This window comes from Choloepus didactylus, chromosome 17 (assembly GCF_015220235.1).
Source record: "Choloepus didactylus isolate mChoDid1 chromosome 17, mChoDid1.pri, whole genome shotgun sequence".
Classification (NCBI taxonomy): Eukaryota; Metazoa; Chordata; class Mammalia; order Pilosa; family Megalonychidae; genus Choloepus; species Choloepus didactylus.
Genome location: NC_051323.1, coordinates 30,702,705 through 30,720,855, shown reverse-complemented (window position 1 = coordinate 30,720,855; position 18,151 = coordinate 30,702,705). Strand labels below are relative to the sequence as shown.

Here is an 18,151-nt window from a genome sequence, read left to right as displayed (position 1 = left end):
GCCTACATATACATATATAGAAATATAATAATGTGTAATATTTTTGGTCAATAAAAGCACAAAAGAAGTGGGTAGCAGCAGAGCTGTACCAGGCTAAAGAAATGATAGATGGCAATGTAATAATAAAGCAATGTATCATTTTTTTTTGTCACTAATACATGCACTATGCATAATACCACCACATAAGGTCAAAAGGGGAATAGAGCTATATAGGATTAACATATCTGTATATTACAGGAATTAAGAAAGTGTAAACCAAACTGATTCTGATAAGTTGAGACGTATACGGTAAATCCTAGAGCAACCTCTAAATATATATACATATATATACAGTAAAAATATAATTAATGAACTTAAAATGCTAGCTAAGAAAACATTAACTTGATACAAGAGAGATCAGTAAAGGAGGAACAGAACATAAAATGACAAAGAAAACAAAAAGTAAAACAGTAGATATAACTTTAGCAGTAATAAGAGTAAATGTGAATGGATTAAACAACCCAATCAAAAGGGAGAAATTTAAAGAAAATCCAAATGCACACTGTCTATAACAGACACACTTTAGATTCAAAGATGCAAATAGACTGAAAGTAAAAGGATGGAAAAAATGTTCATGCAAACAGAAAAGAGAGCTAGAGGGGGCTATCAGATAAAACAGATTTTAACTCAAAAATTTTAATAGAGAAAAAGACATTTTAAATGATAACAGAATCAATCTATCAGGGAGACATAATTATAAATACGTATGCACATAATAGTGCAACAAAATACATGAAGCAAAAACTGGCAGAAATGAAGAGATAGACAATACAACAATAACAGTTCCAAGGATTCAAGACTGCACTTTCAAAAATGGATAAAACAACTAGACAGAAGTTTAAAAAAAAAAAAAAAAAAAGGAAGACATAGACACTATAAACCAACCAGACGTAACAAACACCAGGAGAATACTCCACCCAACAATAGACCATACATTCTCAAATGCAAATGGAATATTCTCCAGGATAGACAGTACAGCAAGTCACAAAAAAGTCTCAATAAAATCAAAAGGACAGAAATAATACAAAGTATATTTTCTGACCACAATGCATGAAATTAGAAATAAGTAATGGGTAAAACTGGGAAAAATCACAAATAGGAAAAATTAAACAGTACGCTCTTACACAACCAAAAAGTAAATGAAGATATCAAAATCAAATCAAAAAATACTTTGAGATGAATGGAAATGGAGAGAATATACTAAAACATATGTGACAAAGCTAAAGTCCTTAAAAGGAAATTTATAGCTATAAATGCTTCCAGTAAGAAAGAAGAAAACCGTCAAACCAATACCTTTGACATTAAGACAATGGAAAAAGAACAGGAAACTAAACCCAAAGCAAGCAGAAGGAAGGAAGAAATAAAGACTAGAGCAGAAATTAATGGAACAGAGAATAAAAAATAAAGAAAAATCAATGAAAACAAAACCTGATTCTTTTTAAGAGATCAATGAAATTGACAAACCTTTAGCTAGTTTGACAGCAATAGAAAGACATGAGACTGAAATTATTAGAATCAGAGATGAAAGACAGAAGGTTACTACCAACTATATAGAAATATATTTTAAAGGAATATGAACAACTGCACTCCAAAAAATAAGGTAACTTAGATAAAGTCAACCAATTCCTAGACACAGACTAATTACTGAAAAAATAAAGACAAGTAGACCTGTATCAATTAAAAAGACTGAATCAGTAATCAAAAAACTACCAACAGAAATGATATCAGCAAGATGGCATTGTGAGAAGCTCCAGGATTCCAGCAAAAACTGGCAGAACCAATTTCTTAAGCTCTGCAAAATAGTTAATTAATGGGTAGCAGTAGCTGAGCAAATGTAAAATCAGGAAACAGGCAACATTGAAACAGCAGGGACACCTCATGGTGCCTTTACTAGCATTTCCCATATTCCCTCCGCAGCTTGGTGTCATGTCAGAACACATTCCCAATAAGGGTCTCTGGTCCCAAATTCAGAAGAAAGCAGAATAACACATATGCGCATATCTGCATGGCAACCTGAAGGGCTGATCCAGGACACTGGTCTCTGTGTTGCCTGTTCCAGAAATTACACAGGCCTTTGAAGCACCTGACTGGGCCACTAAAACATCTTAAGAAAGCAATCAAACTAAAACTATCTGGAGCAAAGAAAGGATTACTAATTAAGATATATAACATTGGGCCCTAGATCAGGAGGAAAAGGTGGAAATTTCATGGGGATATTTGGGGCATTCCAATAAACAGAATCGATAAGGTCATACTCACAGAATGAAAACATGACTAGGACAAGACAGATGCTCAGAAAATACCTGAAAGGACTCTATGCTTTCAGCCAGTGCTGTTCTTTAGAGTCACTGAAAAGTTGAGTAAGCAATTATGGAGCTCACTAGCACAGAGCCAAGCTGCCAAGTCTGGGAAGTGTTTTCTTTTGTTTTGCTTTTTTCCAAGGAAATCTATGCAAGAACGCTACGCTTAATAACTTAACTTATACAATAACAAAGGCTTAAGGAAAGGAGAGTTCATTGAAAACATACACAAAGGGATACAGTCTATACATAGTTTGGAAAACTCACTAAGCAAATAGATGACTATAGGCTTCAACAATAAGAAAAGAAAAAAAGAAACCACAAACCCTTGAGAGTGGGGAAAATCTGACTCTCAGTTAATATGTTAAAATATTCAAATATCAAGTTTTCGACTACAAATAAATAAATAAATAAATAAATAAAAAGAAACAGGAAAGATTCCACAATCAAAGGAACAAAGCGAAGCAATAGGAACCATAGATGAGTCTAAAAACTGCCTTAAATATGCTCAAAGAGCTAAAGGAAAACACAAAGAACTAAAGGAAACGAGAAAAATGAAATATGGTTATTAATAAGAACTTCAATAAAGAGATACAAATTATTAAAAGTAACCAAACAAATACTGGAGGAGCCAAAAGTACAAAAACTGAAATTAAAAATTCCCTATAGAGACTCAAAAGTAGATTGAAGTCAGGAGAAGAAAGATTCAGCCAAAGTGAAGATGGGACAATCGAAATGATCCAGTCTGAGGAACAGAAAGAAAAAAAGAATAAAAAAATAGCATAGCCTAAAGGACTTGTGGGGCAACACTAAATGTACTAATAGACATATCCTTCAAAATTGGAGGCAAGTCCCCTTGAAGAACTGGGGGAAAAATATGGAGCTATTATACTTCCCCATCTGGGCAATTCTGCTATTCACTTAAGCAACAGGGGCTCCCAATTTAATAAGCCAAGCCCTCGATCTACAGGCTGGCCCTTATGAAACTTACTGCTCCATTGGCAAAGCTAAGCCTACTTACAACTATGCCAAAGATTCACCCCAGAGAACCTCTTTTCTTGCTCTGATGTGGTCTATATCTCTAAGTCAACCCTGTAAGTTAACTCACTACCCTCCCCACTATGTGACATAACTCCCAGGAGTCTAAGTCTCTTTGACAAAATGGGACATGACTTCCAGGGATGAGCCTGGCCCTGGCATCATGGAATTGAGAATGCCTTCTTGACCTAAGGGGGAAAAAGAAAATAGAGTTTCAGTTGCTAACAAATGTCAAATACAGTCAAGGGGTCATTCTGGAGGTAATTCTTATGTGTTATATAGACATTCCTTTAAGTTTCTAGTTTAAGTTTCTAGTGTATTAGAATAGCTAGAAGGAAATACCTGAAACTGTTGAACTGTAAAGCAGTAGCCTTGATTCTTGATGATGACTATATAGCTATACAGCTTTTATCATATGACCACGTGATTCTGAAAACCTTGTGACTGACACTCCCTTGATACAGTATATGGGTAGATGAGTAATAAAATAAAGACAAAAAATAAATAAATAATGGGGGTGGGTAGGATGTTTTGGGTGTTTTTGTGTTCTTTTTTACTTTTTAAAAAATTTTTATTATTATTTTTTGGAGTAATGAAAATGTTCTAAAATTGACTGTGGCGATGAATACACAACTATATGATGATACTGTGAGCAACTGACTGTATACTTTGGATGGATAATATGGTGTGTGAACATATGTCAACAAAATTGTATTTAAAAAAATTGAAGGATAAATTAAGACATTTCCATTAAACGAAAGCTGAGTGAGTTCATCACTAAACGACCTATAAGGAATACTAATGGGAGTTTTTCATGTTGAAAGGAAGAGGCTAGACAGCTGCTCAAAGATGTGTGAAGCAATAATGATCTACAGTAAAGGTAACTACACAAATAAATATAAATGCCAGTGCTACTGTATTTTTGGTTTGTAACTAAAATACATGATCTAACATTCTTCTTCTTACATGATCTTCTCACATGATCTAAAATGCAAATGTAAAAGAAGCAACTTATTAAACTGGTGCTGGGTAAATAATATGTAATCACGTAATTTGTGACAAGAACCACTTAAAGGAATGGGTAGGCGGAGGGGGGGAGGAACATAAGACTGTATATGTTATTAGAATTAAGTGTCTATCAAGTAAAATCAAATGAGATATCTAAAAATTTAGTGTTAAATTTAAGCACCATGGTAACAACAAAGAAAATAACAAAAAATATGCAAAAGGAAATGAAATGGGATTTAAATGGACCACAACAAAACATCAACTATACACAAAACTAGGCAATAATGAAAGACAAAAAAGACATATAAAGAACACTTCTTCCAAGAGCAACAGAATACAAAGATTTCTCAAGTGCATATGGAACAGTTTTCACGATAGACCACGTGTTAAGTCACAAAAGAAGTCTCAATAAATTCAAAGAGAATTATATCATGCTAAGTAGCTTTTCTGAAAACAAAAGAATGAAACCAGAAATCACTAACAGAAGACTGGATAATTCACAAATAAATGAAATCAAACAATTCAATAAATCAATCAATATATCTAGAAAGAAATCACAAGAGTTAGAAAGCACTTTGAGACAAACGAAAACTAAAACACAATGTACTAATAAAACTTATGGGATGCAGCAAAAGCAGTGCACAACAGGAATTTATTCCTATAAAGACTTGCATTAAAATAGAAGAAATACCTCAAACTGGTAACCTAACCACATACCTGGAGGAAATAGAAAAAAAAATAGAGGACACAAATGACTAAAATCAGAAACAAAAGTGGGGAAACTGCAGAAATAAAAAGGATTATAAATGGAATCAATAAGCAATAATTGTATGCCAACAAATTAGGTAAACTAGGTGAAATGGATAAATTCCTAGAAACATACAAACTTCACAGACTGACTCAAGAAGAAATAGAAAATCTCAACAGACCTGTAACATGTAAAGAGATTATACCAGTAATCAAAAACCTCCCAACAAAGAAAAGCCTAGGACCAGATGGTTTCACTGGGGAATTTTACCAATCATCTAAAGAAGAAATAACATCAAAGCTGCTCAAAATCTTCCAGAAAATTAAATAGTGACCACCTTCCTTAACTCATTCATTCTATGAGGCCAGTGTCACCCTAATTTCAAAGCCAGATAAGAACATCACAAGAAAAGAAAGTTACAGACCAAAATTCCTTGAGAACATATATGCAAAAATCCTCAATATACTAGCACACAAATTCAACAGCAGATTCAAAGGATTAAACACCATGACCATGCAGAATTTATCTGAGGAATCCAAGGGTGGTTCAACATAAGAAAATCAATCAACATAATATACCACATTAACAGAATGAAGGCAAAAACCACATGATCATCTCAACTGACAGAGAAAAAGGATTTTACAAAATCTATCACCCTTTCCAGATAAAAACACTCAAAAAATTAGGAAGAGAAGGAAACTTCCTCAACATTATAAAGAGCATCTACAAAAAAAAACCCATAACTAACATCATACTTGATGATGGTGAAAGACTAAAGCTCTCCTCTTAAAATAAGCAAGACAACAAGAATGCTTCCTTTCACCACGGCTATGCAACATTATACTGGAAGTTCTGCATCCCATAAGTTTTATTAGTACATTGTTTTTTGTTTTGCTTTTTTATATCGAAGTTCTACCTTTTTCAATTAGGCAAGAAAAAGAAAAGGTGTCCCAATTGGAAAGGAAGAATTACAACTATCTCTATTTGCAGATGACACGATCAGATATCAAATACACTGAAACAGCTACAACAAAGCTCCTAGAGCTAATTAACTAATTCAGCAAAGTGGCAGTGTACAAGATCAACACTTAAAATCATCAGTTTTTCTATACACTAATAAAGAACAATATGAAGAGGAAATCAAGGCAAAAATTCCATTTACAATAGCAACTAATGGAGTCAAATATCTAGGAAAAAATCTAACCAAGGATATAATGGACTTGTACATGTAAAACAACAAAACGTTGCTGAAAGAAATAAAATAATACCTGAATAATGGCAGGCCAGTCCGTTTTCATGGATTGGAGGACTAAATATTGTTACAATGTCAATTCTATCCAAAACAATTTACAGATTCACACAGTCACAATCAAAATTCTAAAAGCCTTCTTTACAGAAATTGAAAAGCCAATACATGTTTCTAATGGAAGGGTGGGGTCCTGAATAATCAAAATCATCTTGAAAAAGAACAAAGTTGGAGTGCTCACACCAGCTTATTTTAAAACTTATTACAATTCTACAGTGATTAAAACAGCATGGTACTGGCACAAGGACAGACATATAGACCAAAGAAAATAAACTGAGAGTTTAGAAATAAACCCACACATCTACAGTCAATTGATTTTCAAAAAAGATGTAAGGTCCATTCAATAGAGAAAGAATAATCTCTTCAACAAATGGCACTGAGAAAACAGGATATCCAAGTGCATTATAGTGAAGGTAGACTCCTATATCACAACATATGCAAAAGAATTACAAAATGAATCAGTGACTAAATATAAGAGCTAAAACCAAAAAATTCTTAGACCTTATATTTAACAAGTGTTGGCATGGATGTAGAGAAATTAGATCTCTCATACACTGCTGGTGGGAATATAAAATGGTATAAGCACTTTGGAAAACAGTCTGGTAGTTCCTCCAACAGTGAAACAGCCTTTCCATTCCTAGGTATATACCCAAGAAAAAATGAAAACATATGTCCACACAGAAACTTGTACAGGAAACTTTATAGCAGCATTATCTATAATAGCCAAAAGGTAGAAACAACCAAAACTCCATCAATGGATGTATGGATAAACAAAATGTGCTACATCCACATAATGGAATATTATTCAGCCATAAAAAGGAATGAAGTAAGGACTCGCACGATAAGATGGATGAACAATGAAGACACTATGCTAAGTGAATAAAGTCAGTCACAAAAGACCACATATTATATGATCCTATTCATACAAAGAAGATCAGTCATTGTTTAGGAAGGGGGAGTGGACTTTAAGGATAAGATCGGGAAAACTGTGAGGTTTCTTTTTGAGCTGACAAATATGCTCTAAAATTCACTGTGTTGATGGTCACAATATATATGTAAATATACTAAAAACAACCAAACCATACACTTCAAATGCATGCATTTATGCTATATGAAATACATCTCAATAAAGGTGTTAAACAATGTAAAATTAAAAAAAGCTTTCATTATCACAGTCACTTTCATTAGAGAAAATAGTTTTTTTAAATGCAAAGAAGAAATAATTTCAGAATAGAGAACCCATCTCTTAAATTGAATAAAAGTAGCTTCATGATAACATCAGTGCTTTGTCTTTATGTAAATTCTCTGTGGACTAAAGAAAACTTTGTGGTTGAGAAACACTGGTTACAAGAATAGGAAAATACTGAATGATGTCAGTAAATACAATACAGATGTTTTTGAGCTCACCTGTTCATCTGAGATATTCTGGAATGCTGTTAACATGTTAGGACATGTAGGAAGAAGCATCAGTAGCTCCCAAACACGCCTCGACAGATTTTCCGCGTGAAGATGAAGTTCTTCACATCTTAAACTCTACACAAATAAGAACAATTCTTATCAAGACAGAAGAGTAAATAATTATAAACCTTAAGTTCAACTTTTCTGCATAAAAACATTAATTATCAAGAGTACTAATGTATTTTCATGTCATTTTAAATGAAATTAAATATTTATTACATTGGTAAATACAATTTATTCAACAAATTAATATTATGTAAAAGCAGCAGCTTTTCAACTTGTTTTAGAACACATTTCTAGGATAGTCTTCTTCTAATAAGGCTGGTCATTTTCCTCAGGAAAACTTCAAATACAAGTAAAAACATTTATTTTTTTAAAGCCATACCAGTAAATTTCAATACGACTATCATCTACTTCACCTTTCCAGATAAGTATTCTCAGCAAAGCAAAAGACATGGAGAATTAAGTCCTTGATCTTCCATTTGGGAAGAGGACACTTCTTTTTCTCGTATTAGCAATCCATACTATATTTACCAATCTTACACAAGCAGAGATTAAGAAGAAAGGAAACAATTTTTGAAGAACCATCTAATTTTTAAAATTATCAACTTAAATATGAATTCAGGAAGGTGCTAAGACTATATATTAATAAGTTTCCATTTTTTATTAAAGGACAACCCCCTCCCCACCTTGGTAAACAAACAGCAAGGGGTTAAGTTCACAGGTTTCGAATTTTCTAGAGCATGAGTTTGAATATTATAATACTGCTACTGCTGCTGCCATAACAATTTAGTATAATGTAGTCTAAGAGATGCTAAAGGAATCTTCCACAAGTCTGTAAAAAGTAACTTAGTTGTTTTTCAATCATGGTTTAGAGCAAGTATTCTTTGAAGGTTCTTGGAGATGGTGTTTCAAGGTAAACTTGGTCTTTCATAACCCTGATGAAGAAAGGGAAACAACCCCTGAATAGTATTTCTGGATTTCTGGGGGGGGAATGGCATTAGTAGTTTTTGGTAAAATAGAATTCACTTCCTGGTAAATCCTCGTTCAAGAAAAGAAAAACAAAGTAAGACTTAACTCTGTTGAAGAAAGGATTTGAAGGAAAAGAAATCTAAGTGTATATGACTATGCACTATGTTATGAGTGAAAGGCCCTGTGGCATAGGCTATATAAAGTGAATTCCCTTTATTTTTACTATTTTGTAAACTTCATTAGGAATGACCCAGTCTTGAGCAGCAACGAATCCCCACATTAATTAGAGAACACTTCCACAGAGCTAGGATTCAGAACAAATATCTTTTAGTAGTATGACTGCTTCTCCTCTTGATTAGGCCTTGCAAGGACTATGACAATGGCATCATGACTGCCCTCCTACCTCTGCTCTTGGCTTTCTCAAACACATCTCTATCCTAACACCTGAACGTTTTTTTTTCCAAAAGCATAGGAGAGATCTTATTTTGCTGCTTAAAATTTTCCATGATGAAGCAATCCATATTACAAAGAATAAAAGGCCACATAAGGTCCTTTGGCAGTACAGGTTACAATCTCCCTTTCTGTCCTTATATTTGAATTACACTATGCCCACACCCCTGGTTTTATCAGATGTACCATGCTTTATTTTTTCCTTTATACAGGATTCCCATATACCACCCTATAATTAACAACTTGCATTGGTGTGCAACTTGTTACAAATGATACTAGCACATTTTTATAACTGTAATATTAACTACAGTCCATGTTTCAACTTAGGGTTCACTGCTCATGCAGTGTAGTTCCATGGATTTTTTAAAGTTTTTATTCTGTTAACTACTCTTTTTTCCCCTAAATCTGTAATACTTCTCTGCATTCCCATCTGCATTTGGGAAGCAAAACGCTTCCCAAATAATCTCTGTTCCAACCTTGTGTACCCATAAGATACTACATGGAACACCAACACCCTCATTGAACACTACGGAATGGTCTTTATTATCTTTCTCTCTTTTAAATTGCCAATAGAATGCTCACAAGAAGTAAAAGGCCAACAAATATTTGCAGTAAGAAGTAAACACGATGAAGAAATAAAGGTTCAAAGCAAACTATTAAACATTCTACTTAAATAAAAGGGAGATTAGTTAGGAATTAAATAATGTGCTACCACAACAGAAAACAGGATATGAGGAACAGAAGGCTGAATAGCAGCCACCATTGCATCCATGATCAAAAATCTTGGAAACACGGGAAAAATTCCCGTGAGGAAGAAGAGAAAGAACAACAGCCTGACATAAAGGAAGCCATCAAAGTACCACTATTTTATTTTCTACTGAATCTCAAAATAGACTCATTTGGATGAGGTACATGAATGAACAAGATCTTAGGATAAGTCATTTTAAAGGCATTAGGAAAAAGTCAGTCAATTGAGAATGACTTTTTTAGGTGATCTCATATACAGACTCCTGAATTTCAAGACCATCTTTATGGTGATGACCCATAAACTTATTTCTCCAGACCAAACCTTTTCTCTGAACTCCAAACTCATATATCCAACTGTTTAACCGTTATCTCCATTTGATGTGCCACAGGCAACCATTTTCTTCATCTCAAACGGAAGTGACCTAGTTTTGCAAGCCAGAAACCTGTATGGCATCTCTATGTCTTCTTTAACCATCTTCACTCCCAATTCCCAAAGCAATCCACTAAGATCTGTTTTTTCTAACTGCTGTCCACTTCATCTTCCTCCAGTGGCACCATGCCATTCAAGGGCACCATCAACTCTTCTCTGCATTAGGTTTCTTATCACTTTTTCTATTTTTGTCAATCAAACCTATTAGCTATAAAACCAAAATCAGAACATGTTTAACCTTCTCTGTTTAAAAGCCTTTAATGGAATTTAAAAACCTGAAAATCTTTTCATTTAATAAAATGGAAACGCCTGACAATGGCACACATGGCACACATTTTTTGGCTCTGCCTACCTTTCAAATCTCATTTTTCTCATTCTACACCACTCTCCACATTCTACTTACTAGTTGTCTGGCAATTCTAAGAACTGCCTAACTCTTTCCTGTATTAAGGGATTTGGGTTTCAGGCTAACTCCATCCAGATAATAATCCATACTTTCCTTTTAGTTGGCTCCTGTTCATCCATCCAGATTATTTATGGTCTCTTGAGAAACACCTTTTCAGAACACCTTACGTATAAATGAGCCTCTGTTTACCTCTCCTCCTAATATTTGCATGGTTTATTTCAGTTTCAGCACCTATCTCTACATGAAATTATGGGCATGCTGACTGTCTTTGCAACGGCATTCAATGAAAGCTGGATCTGTGCCTATTTTGATTTCCCTTGTAAAATAGTATTTAAACCAGTATGCCTGTGTCATATAAGGCACATAAACATCTAATGAATGAATAAATGGGTTCCTAGGTTTAATTACTCTTAAGAGATTACTAAGGAAATTATGTTCCTCTAAACAGACAAAACAAGACTTTGAGAAAATAAAATCTACTATAGTTACCTCACTATCTTCCACTGTGACTTTTCCTGAGGGTGGTTTAAATGATGCAAGCATCTCTAATAAATCAAACAGAGTAGTTAGATGAGGTTCTTGTAAAAGCAAAAGCATTGGAATGTTGTCCTTCTGAGGGGGTGGGAGGCAAGATGCTGGCAGCTGAACACCTTCTCCTTTCCGTTCTCTCCTTGGTGCACCCAAAGATACAAATACCATCTATTAAAAATAGGAGAAATAGGGGAGAAACAACCAACAATTATACGTATCAAGTTTTTGGGTTGAGGAAATCTTGAAATTAAAGTAATTTCACTTATTTCTTTTAATATAACAAAAGCAATAAGAGTTGACTTCAAATTTTATTTTTTATTTCCACCTATTCAGTAATGACGATAGCAGTCAATAGATGATTAAAACTCAAAGCCCATTTTAGATGAGTACCTGCATGTCTTTGAAGCCAAGCTCATGAAGTGCTTTTTCATCATAATCTGTTGTTAACTCATGTCCAGATGAAATCATCCTCACAGGTCCCATGAGGCCTCCTTAAAAACAGCAGAGAATGGAAATGAACTTTGATACTACAGGAACTGTCTAGTAACATACAGCATTTCTCCCAGCAATATAAGAGAGGAATAAGACTCCTTAATGCCTTCGTTTCACAAGAAAGTAACATGTATTTATGACTGAATTCTCTCCCCGCATTATTCACCAACCCTTCCCCTGATCCAAAACAAAACACATACTACAGAATAGAAAACTAAACTGACAAGAAAGGAAAATAAAATCAGCTATAACCTTCTAGATCTATGCTAAATTCCAGTAAGTTCAATAAACTGAGGCAATATGTTTCTTAAGCATAGTCTCATATTCTTTCAGTATGCTTAAAAGACCCTTTTGCAGCTTCAAACTCATTTTTCACCATAATCCCCACCTCACTAACTATGCTTTAGCAATCCTGCTTCTTGCTCTTTCTTGAAAACACCAAGCATATTCCCCCCTCACGACTCCTAAGATGCTTGTCCCCCAGGAATTCACATGGCTCAGTCCCTTACTTCATTCAAGTCTCTGCTCAACTGGGAGCTCAAAAAGGGTTTGCTCAAAACCACTAAATCTAACCCTTACTCTATTTTTCTTTAAAGCATCTTTATATCACCTACCATATATTTGCTATTTGTATCCTCTCAAAAGTCCCAGTTTCACAAAAGCAGAGATTTTGTTACGTACACAGATGTATTCCCAACACTAGAACATAGTAGGCCGTCAAATCACTTACGCTTAATGTATGAATTTTTTTAATGAAATGATTAATAGAGTAGGAAAATTAAGCAAAAATATGAAAGGGACAATGAATAATTATATAAATTGTTAAGTTTTATTTTAATGTAAAAAAAACTACACTGGATGGGCACTAAATCCTATTTTCAAGAGTAAGAAGTGAGGCAGGGCTATTGCTTTCCATAATGACACGTAATGGTTTAAAACTACCTTTTCCCATCACATAAATAATGAAATTATACAGGGAATATTTCAAACACAGAGAAGGAAAATGTTTTCCCCCAATAAGATTTATTTTGGCAGTTTTTTAAATACAAAGCTCCTAAATTAATGTGTAGTTAAATCTGATTCTTTTCCTTCTCATTATTTCTAAGCCTAGAAAACTTGCCCAACCCCAAAATTTGAAAAATATTTATCTCTATTTTCTTCTGAATTTTCTTATCCTTTGTTTACACCCACACACACCTTTAAATCCATCCTAAATGTTAAAAAGAACTGGGATTTTTCTTTCTTCCTCTAACTAAACAAGTCATATATTAATATATTACTGTTTTTGAGTTACCCATTCTGTCATTTACCTAAGAACTTCTTTACCACAATCATAATATTATTGCAGTTGTGTAATATTAATAATACCTAGGATAGATGTTCATCTCTCTATTATCCTTTTGGATTTTTCCCCCAGAAAAGAAGTTCTGCTATCCATATTTCATACAGACAACTTCCAAAAATTTTGTCAAATTTAAAATAAAAATTCCCACTGGAATTCTGGGTAGAATACATTCAAATATAAGCTAATTTAGCATCTTTACAATATTTAATAGAGACTTGCTGGGCATCTCCACATATTCAAATATTCCCCTGTTATCTCCAGTATTTTTCTCACAAAGATCTCACATTAATTGTAAATTCTTTAAAGCTAACTGAAAATTCTTTAACTACAATTAGTTTATTACAATTAATTTAATTTTTTACAATTAATTGTAAAGAACTGCAATTCTGGAAAAAATTTCTACCTCTCAAAAATTGAAATCTTGATTCATTAAATGTTTCAGAACAAAAACGGGAAATAAGAAATCTTAAATACTCTTGAAATGTGATAGTAGATTGAACAACACATCTAATTTTTACCTGCAGAGACTCCAATAAAATAAGACAAAAAAATTTTAAAGGCATAGAGAGGGAAAAAAAGGGAAGAGATGTACCAATAAGTTTTGTAAGCTGGAAATCATATAAACTTGGGGTAACTGTCAAGTGACCCCCCAGAAAGAAAAATCCCAAGCCAGAGGTAAAGTTTATAACCTATAAACTTGCTTACACTTCTTTATCAAAAGGGCAATATCAATACTCAACAACCCTCTACCCCACAACACACAGACACAGACACAGACAGACAGACAGACAGACAGACAGACAGACAGACACACACACACACACACACACACACACACACACAGTGACATTAACAGTCAAAGATACATGTAATTAGAAACCAGGAAATCAAAAGTGGGGAGGATGGGTAAATATGTTTAGAATAAAGAAATATAATTGCTGAATTTTTCTAAATTATAAACTCACAGAACCAAGAAGGTAAATGAAATCAAGTTAACACAAAGAAAGCTACGACAAGGCACATCCATAATCAAACTAGTGAAAACCAAAGTTCAAGAAAAATCCCAAAACACCAGAGTTAAAAAAAAAAAAAAAAAAGACACACTGGGCACAAAGGAAGAAATATCAGAAAAACTAGAGACTTCTAATCAGAAATTTTGTAAGCCAAAAGACAACAGAATAGTATCTACAAAATTCTGAAAGAAAAAAAGACTACAGATCTAGAATTCTAACCTTTAATAATGAAGTAAAAAAAATTATTCCTTAAATTTATCATCAGAAGACCTACATTACAGAAGGTTTTTAAGCAACTTAATTACAAAAGGGAAAAAAATGAAACTAGAAGGAAATTCAGATCTATACAAGGAAAGAAGACTACCAGGTTGTGGGGGGGAGGGGGAGACGGCGGAGGGAGTGGACCAAAGTTTCTGCTACATGCTACAACATGGATGAACCTTGAAGACACCATGTTGAATGATGTAAGACACAAGAGGACAAATATTGTATGATTTCACTATATGAAATAACTAGGATATACAAATTCATAGAAATAGAATGTAGATTAAGGATTCCAGGGGGGGTATGGGGAATGGTGAGATAATGCTTAATGGCTACCAGAGGTTTAGTTTGGGGTGATATGAAAAAGTTTTGGTAATAGATGGCCAATGATATTAGCACAACACTTGTGAAGATGTAATTAGCACCACTGAACTGTATATTTGGAAAGTGTTGTGAAAATGGGAAATGTTATGTTGTATATACCTTGTCACAATAAAAAGAGGAAAGGCATCATGGGGTATAAGAGAGAGCAATTATTAGAACATCTGTATCCAGGACTCAATTTTTCCACTTAGCATTTGTAAAACTTTCATTGATTAATTCACTGTGCAATTTATTGAGATGTCTAAATTTTAAAGAGAGCAGAGGAAAAAAAGATTTGATACTTTAGAACTACTACTTATTTTCTACTCAGAATATCTAAGAATTTCTAAGTGAAAATACTTTCACCTTCAGCATGCAGTAGGCAAATCTTTGGCTCCTCACTAAAAGACGTCAAAGAATGATTACTCTACAGAGCTTCTTTCTAAGAAGCTTTTAGAACATAATTTTTTTTCTAAAATATACTCAGCCTATTATTTATAATTTCAGACCTTTAAATTTTAAGTTGAAATGTTAAAAGCTTTTTCATGATGCTGCTTCATCGTTTTTTTCTCTGATTAGCTCTTATCTTACATGCTATGGAAAGACCACTAAATGTGTATTAGTGGTAAGTAGTAATGGAAGAACCAAATACACATTTTTTAGGCCCACATGAAAAATTTCTTAACATGATATTTTTGTGGAGGAAGGGGAGATCCAAAGGTGAGATGTAAGGGTGTATTATTTTCATACAAACCATACTAAAGTAATATTATATTTTCATGTAAATAATACTAAAGTATCTTCATACTAAACGGGATATATCAAAATGGCAAAAACAAAACAAAGTTACAAAAACATATTGAGGGGATTGATTTTGGTAATGAATGTACAACTATGTAATGGTACTGTGAACAATCAAATGTATGATTTGTTTTGTGTGACTGCATGGTATGTGAATATATCTCAATAAAATGAATAAAAAAATTTATAAAAAAAGAAATGCAATGTATGATATGAGACTGGACTCTAAAAAAAACAAAACAAAACAAAAAAAAAAAACATATTGGGTAAAATCAGATCATGAGTGGTATTTGGAAACTTGGACTTACTAATACTTCCAACAACGCTTATCAATCAAATAATTTCAAAAAAATTTTTGATAGATACATCAGATGTCTAAATAGAGACTTTTTTTCGGGGGGCAGGGTGGGGGATAGCTACAAATGATGAAGAAAGTCTGCAAATACTATTTCAAGTAACCCTTACCTTCTTGACCAAGAATCAGTGGTATGAAACAAAAGTGCACTGAGGGTGGGGGGAATCATCAACATGGTTGGCAGACCTCTAAAGAAGTAAAGGTTCAAAACTGATTTATAATTGAACCTGGGCATGAAAAATGAAAATATGAACTGTTGGACTTACCAGGAAAGTCTCCCTTTCTGCTGCTTTGACCAAACTCCTGAAGCTGAGCTTGTTGGTTTATTTGTTCTTTCTGTAAATTTTCATACCAATGAGTTACTTCAGCCCTAAGATCAGCTACCTGGTCACTAGGATACATTTCAATAGTCATCTGAAATATGAGATGCAACCAATTTAAAAACATAAAAAGAACAGATATTTGGACTGGGAAATATTATCAATTTGGAAATTAAAACTATTTAACTACCTTGTCAGGAAGTCCAGCTGGCTGGCATACAACCCTTAGGGGCAGAGACTGTTTGTCACTCAGAGCTTTCAAATGACTACTAATACCAGTGCCTTCAATTTGCCACTGTCGGAGATGATATGCAAACCTAAAACATGACAAAAATCGCACACAGAAAGGATATAATTTAAAAGCCATTTTAACGTTGCAAAGTTTTTAATGTTTTGCAAACTGAAAAAAGTCCACAGAAGATTCTACAGCACATTCCAATTTGATATTCAGCACCAAGTTCAAGTTTACATTCATCATACTGTATCACACTGAAATGTATAAATATAGCTAAGCCCTCCTAACAAAGTAGTATCAAAGAAAAATAACTAGAGGAAAACTCCAATTTAGAACAGCATTTTTTTTTTTTTAAGGGAGTAAGGGGAGGGGGCAGGGCAGACTGGGGGCAGTGCTGGTAGGAGAGGCAGGAGGAATCCACAGAAACAAAGTAATCCCATAAATGAAATGGCATTCTCAGAAGAGAAAAAAAGATATTAGGAAATATTTGTCATAGACAGAAATATATTCTAGTAAATATAATTCCATAAATGTTATCCAGCCCAACAAAATTTGAGTCAATTCCTTGAATACTAAAACAAATTACAAAGACTCATATTTCAAAGGAGACACACCTCTAGCAATGACACTCATTAAATACTTATCAATTTTCTAACTTATTTTCAGTTGCTGAAGACAGGATCCAGAGTACCTGAGTTAAGAAAAAAATTACCAGTATCTAAAACTAATCAGCAATTCTGGAACAGAATGATAGCAAGTGGGGGAATGAATTAACTTGCTTTATTTCCTAGAAGTGATCCCATGGCCAGCTTCTGGGGTGGTTACTGCCAAGTATGAATAGGAGTAGAAACAGATCTTTTACTGAGTAAAAGAGTAATCTTAAAACAGTCTTTTCTGCTGCATATTTTAAGACCAGGGTTCCTCACAAGTTCAACAATAATGACATTTTGGGCTAGATATTTCCTGGTTATAGGGAGCTGTTTTGTTCACTGTAAGATGTTTAGCAGCTTCCCTAGCCTCCTACCCACTAGATACCAGTAGCATTCCCCCTACCTCCAGCTATGACAAGCAAAAATGTCTTCAGACATTACTTAATGACCCTAGGGAACAAAATTGCCTCCAGTTGAGAAACACTAAGATTACCACATCATCTCTTTTTAAAAAGAAAATCCTTTTAAAAAAGATATTTTTATTTAATCCCTTAATATAAGGAATATACGAACACATAACAATAATTTTATATTTTCAATCTACCAATGCCAGGCAATTTTAAATTAGTTGCAGCACTAAGCACATTAAGCATTTGATATTGTGCAAGGATATAAGACAAGGTTCTACCTTAGAATACCTAGATCATTTTTTTTTAATACTGCTTTTAGTTTTTGAATATTCAATTTTATATTTCCAAGTTTCTCTACTAGCCATTCACAGAATTAGCATTTATATAAATTATTTAATGCCAACATTAAACCCTGAATGTAAAACATGAATATCCAAAGATTTATATGAAGGATACTACAAATTTTTTTC

The 18,151-nt window shown here is 33.7% G+C and overlaps 1 protein-coding gene across 5 annotated transcripts in view; it reads right to left on the bottom strand.

The window, feature by feature from the left end:
* The window catches only part of USP34 (ubiquitin specific peptidase 34), a 371,878-nt gene that overhangs the window by 151,345 nt on the left and 202,382 nt on the right, over positions 1–18,151 (bottom strand). For 4 of the 5 annotated variants that reach the window (XM_037806728.1, XM_037806731.1, XM_037806729.1 and 1 more), the window contains exons 26-30: positions 16,577–16,703; positions 16,333–16,480; positions 11,824–11,924; positions 11,392–11,601; positions 7,847–7,972 (exon numbers count right to left, since the gene is read on the bottom strand). In XM_037806728.1, the coding sequence (XP_037662656.1) occupies positions 7,847–7,972; positions 11,392–11,601; positions 11,824–11,924; positions 16,333–16,480; positions 16,577–16,703 (712 nt within the window). The remainder of the gene's footprint in view (positions 1–7,846; positions 7,973–11,391; positions 11,602–11,823; positions 11,925–16,332; positions 16,481–16,576; positions 16,704–18,151) is intronic. The other variant, XM_037806730.1, reaches the window with a different exon arrangement.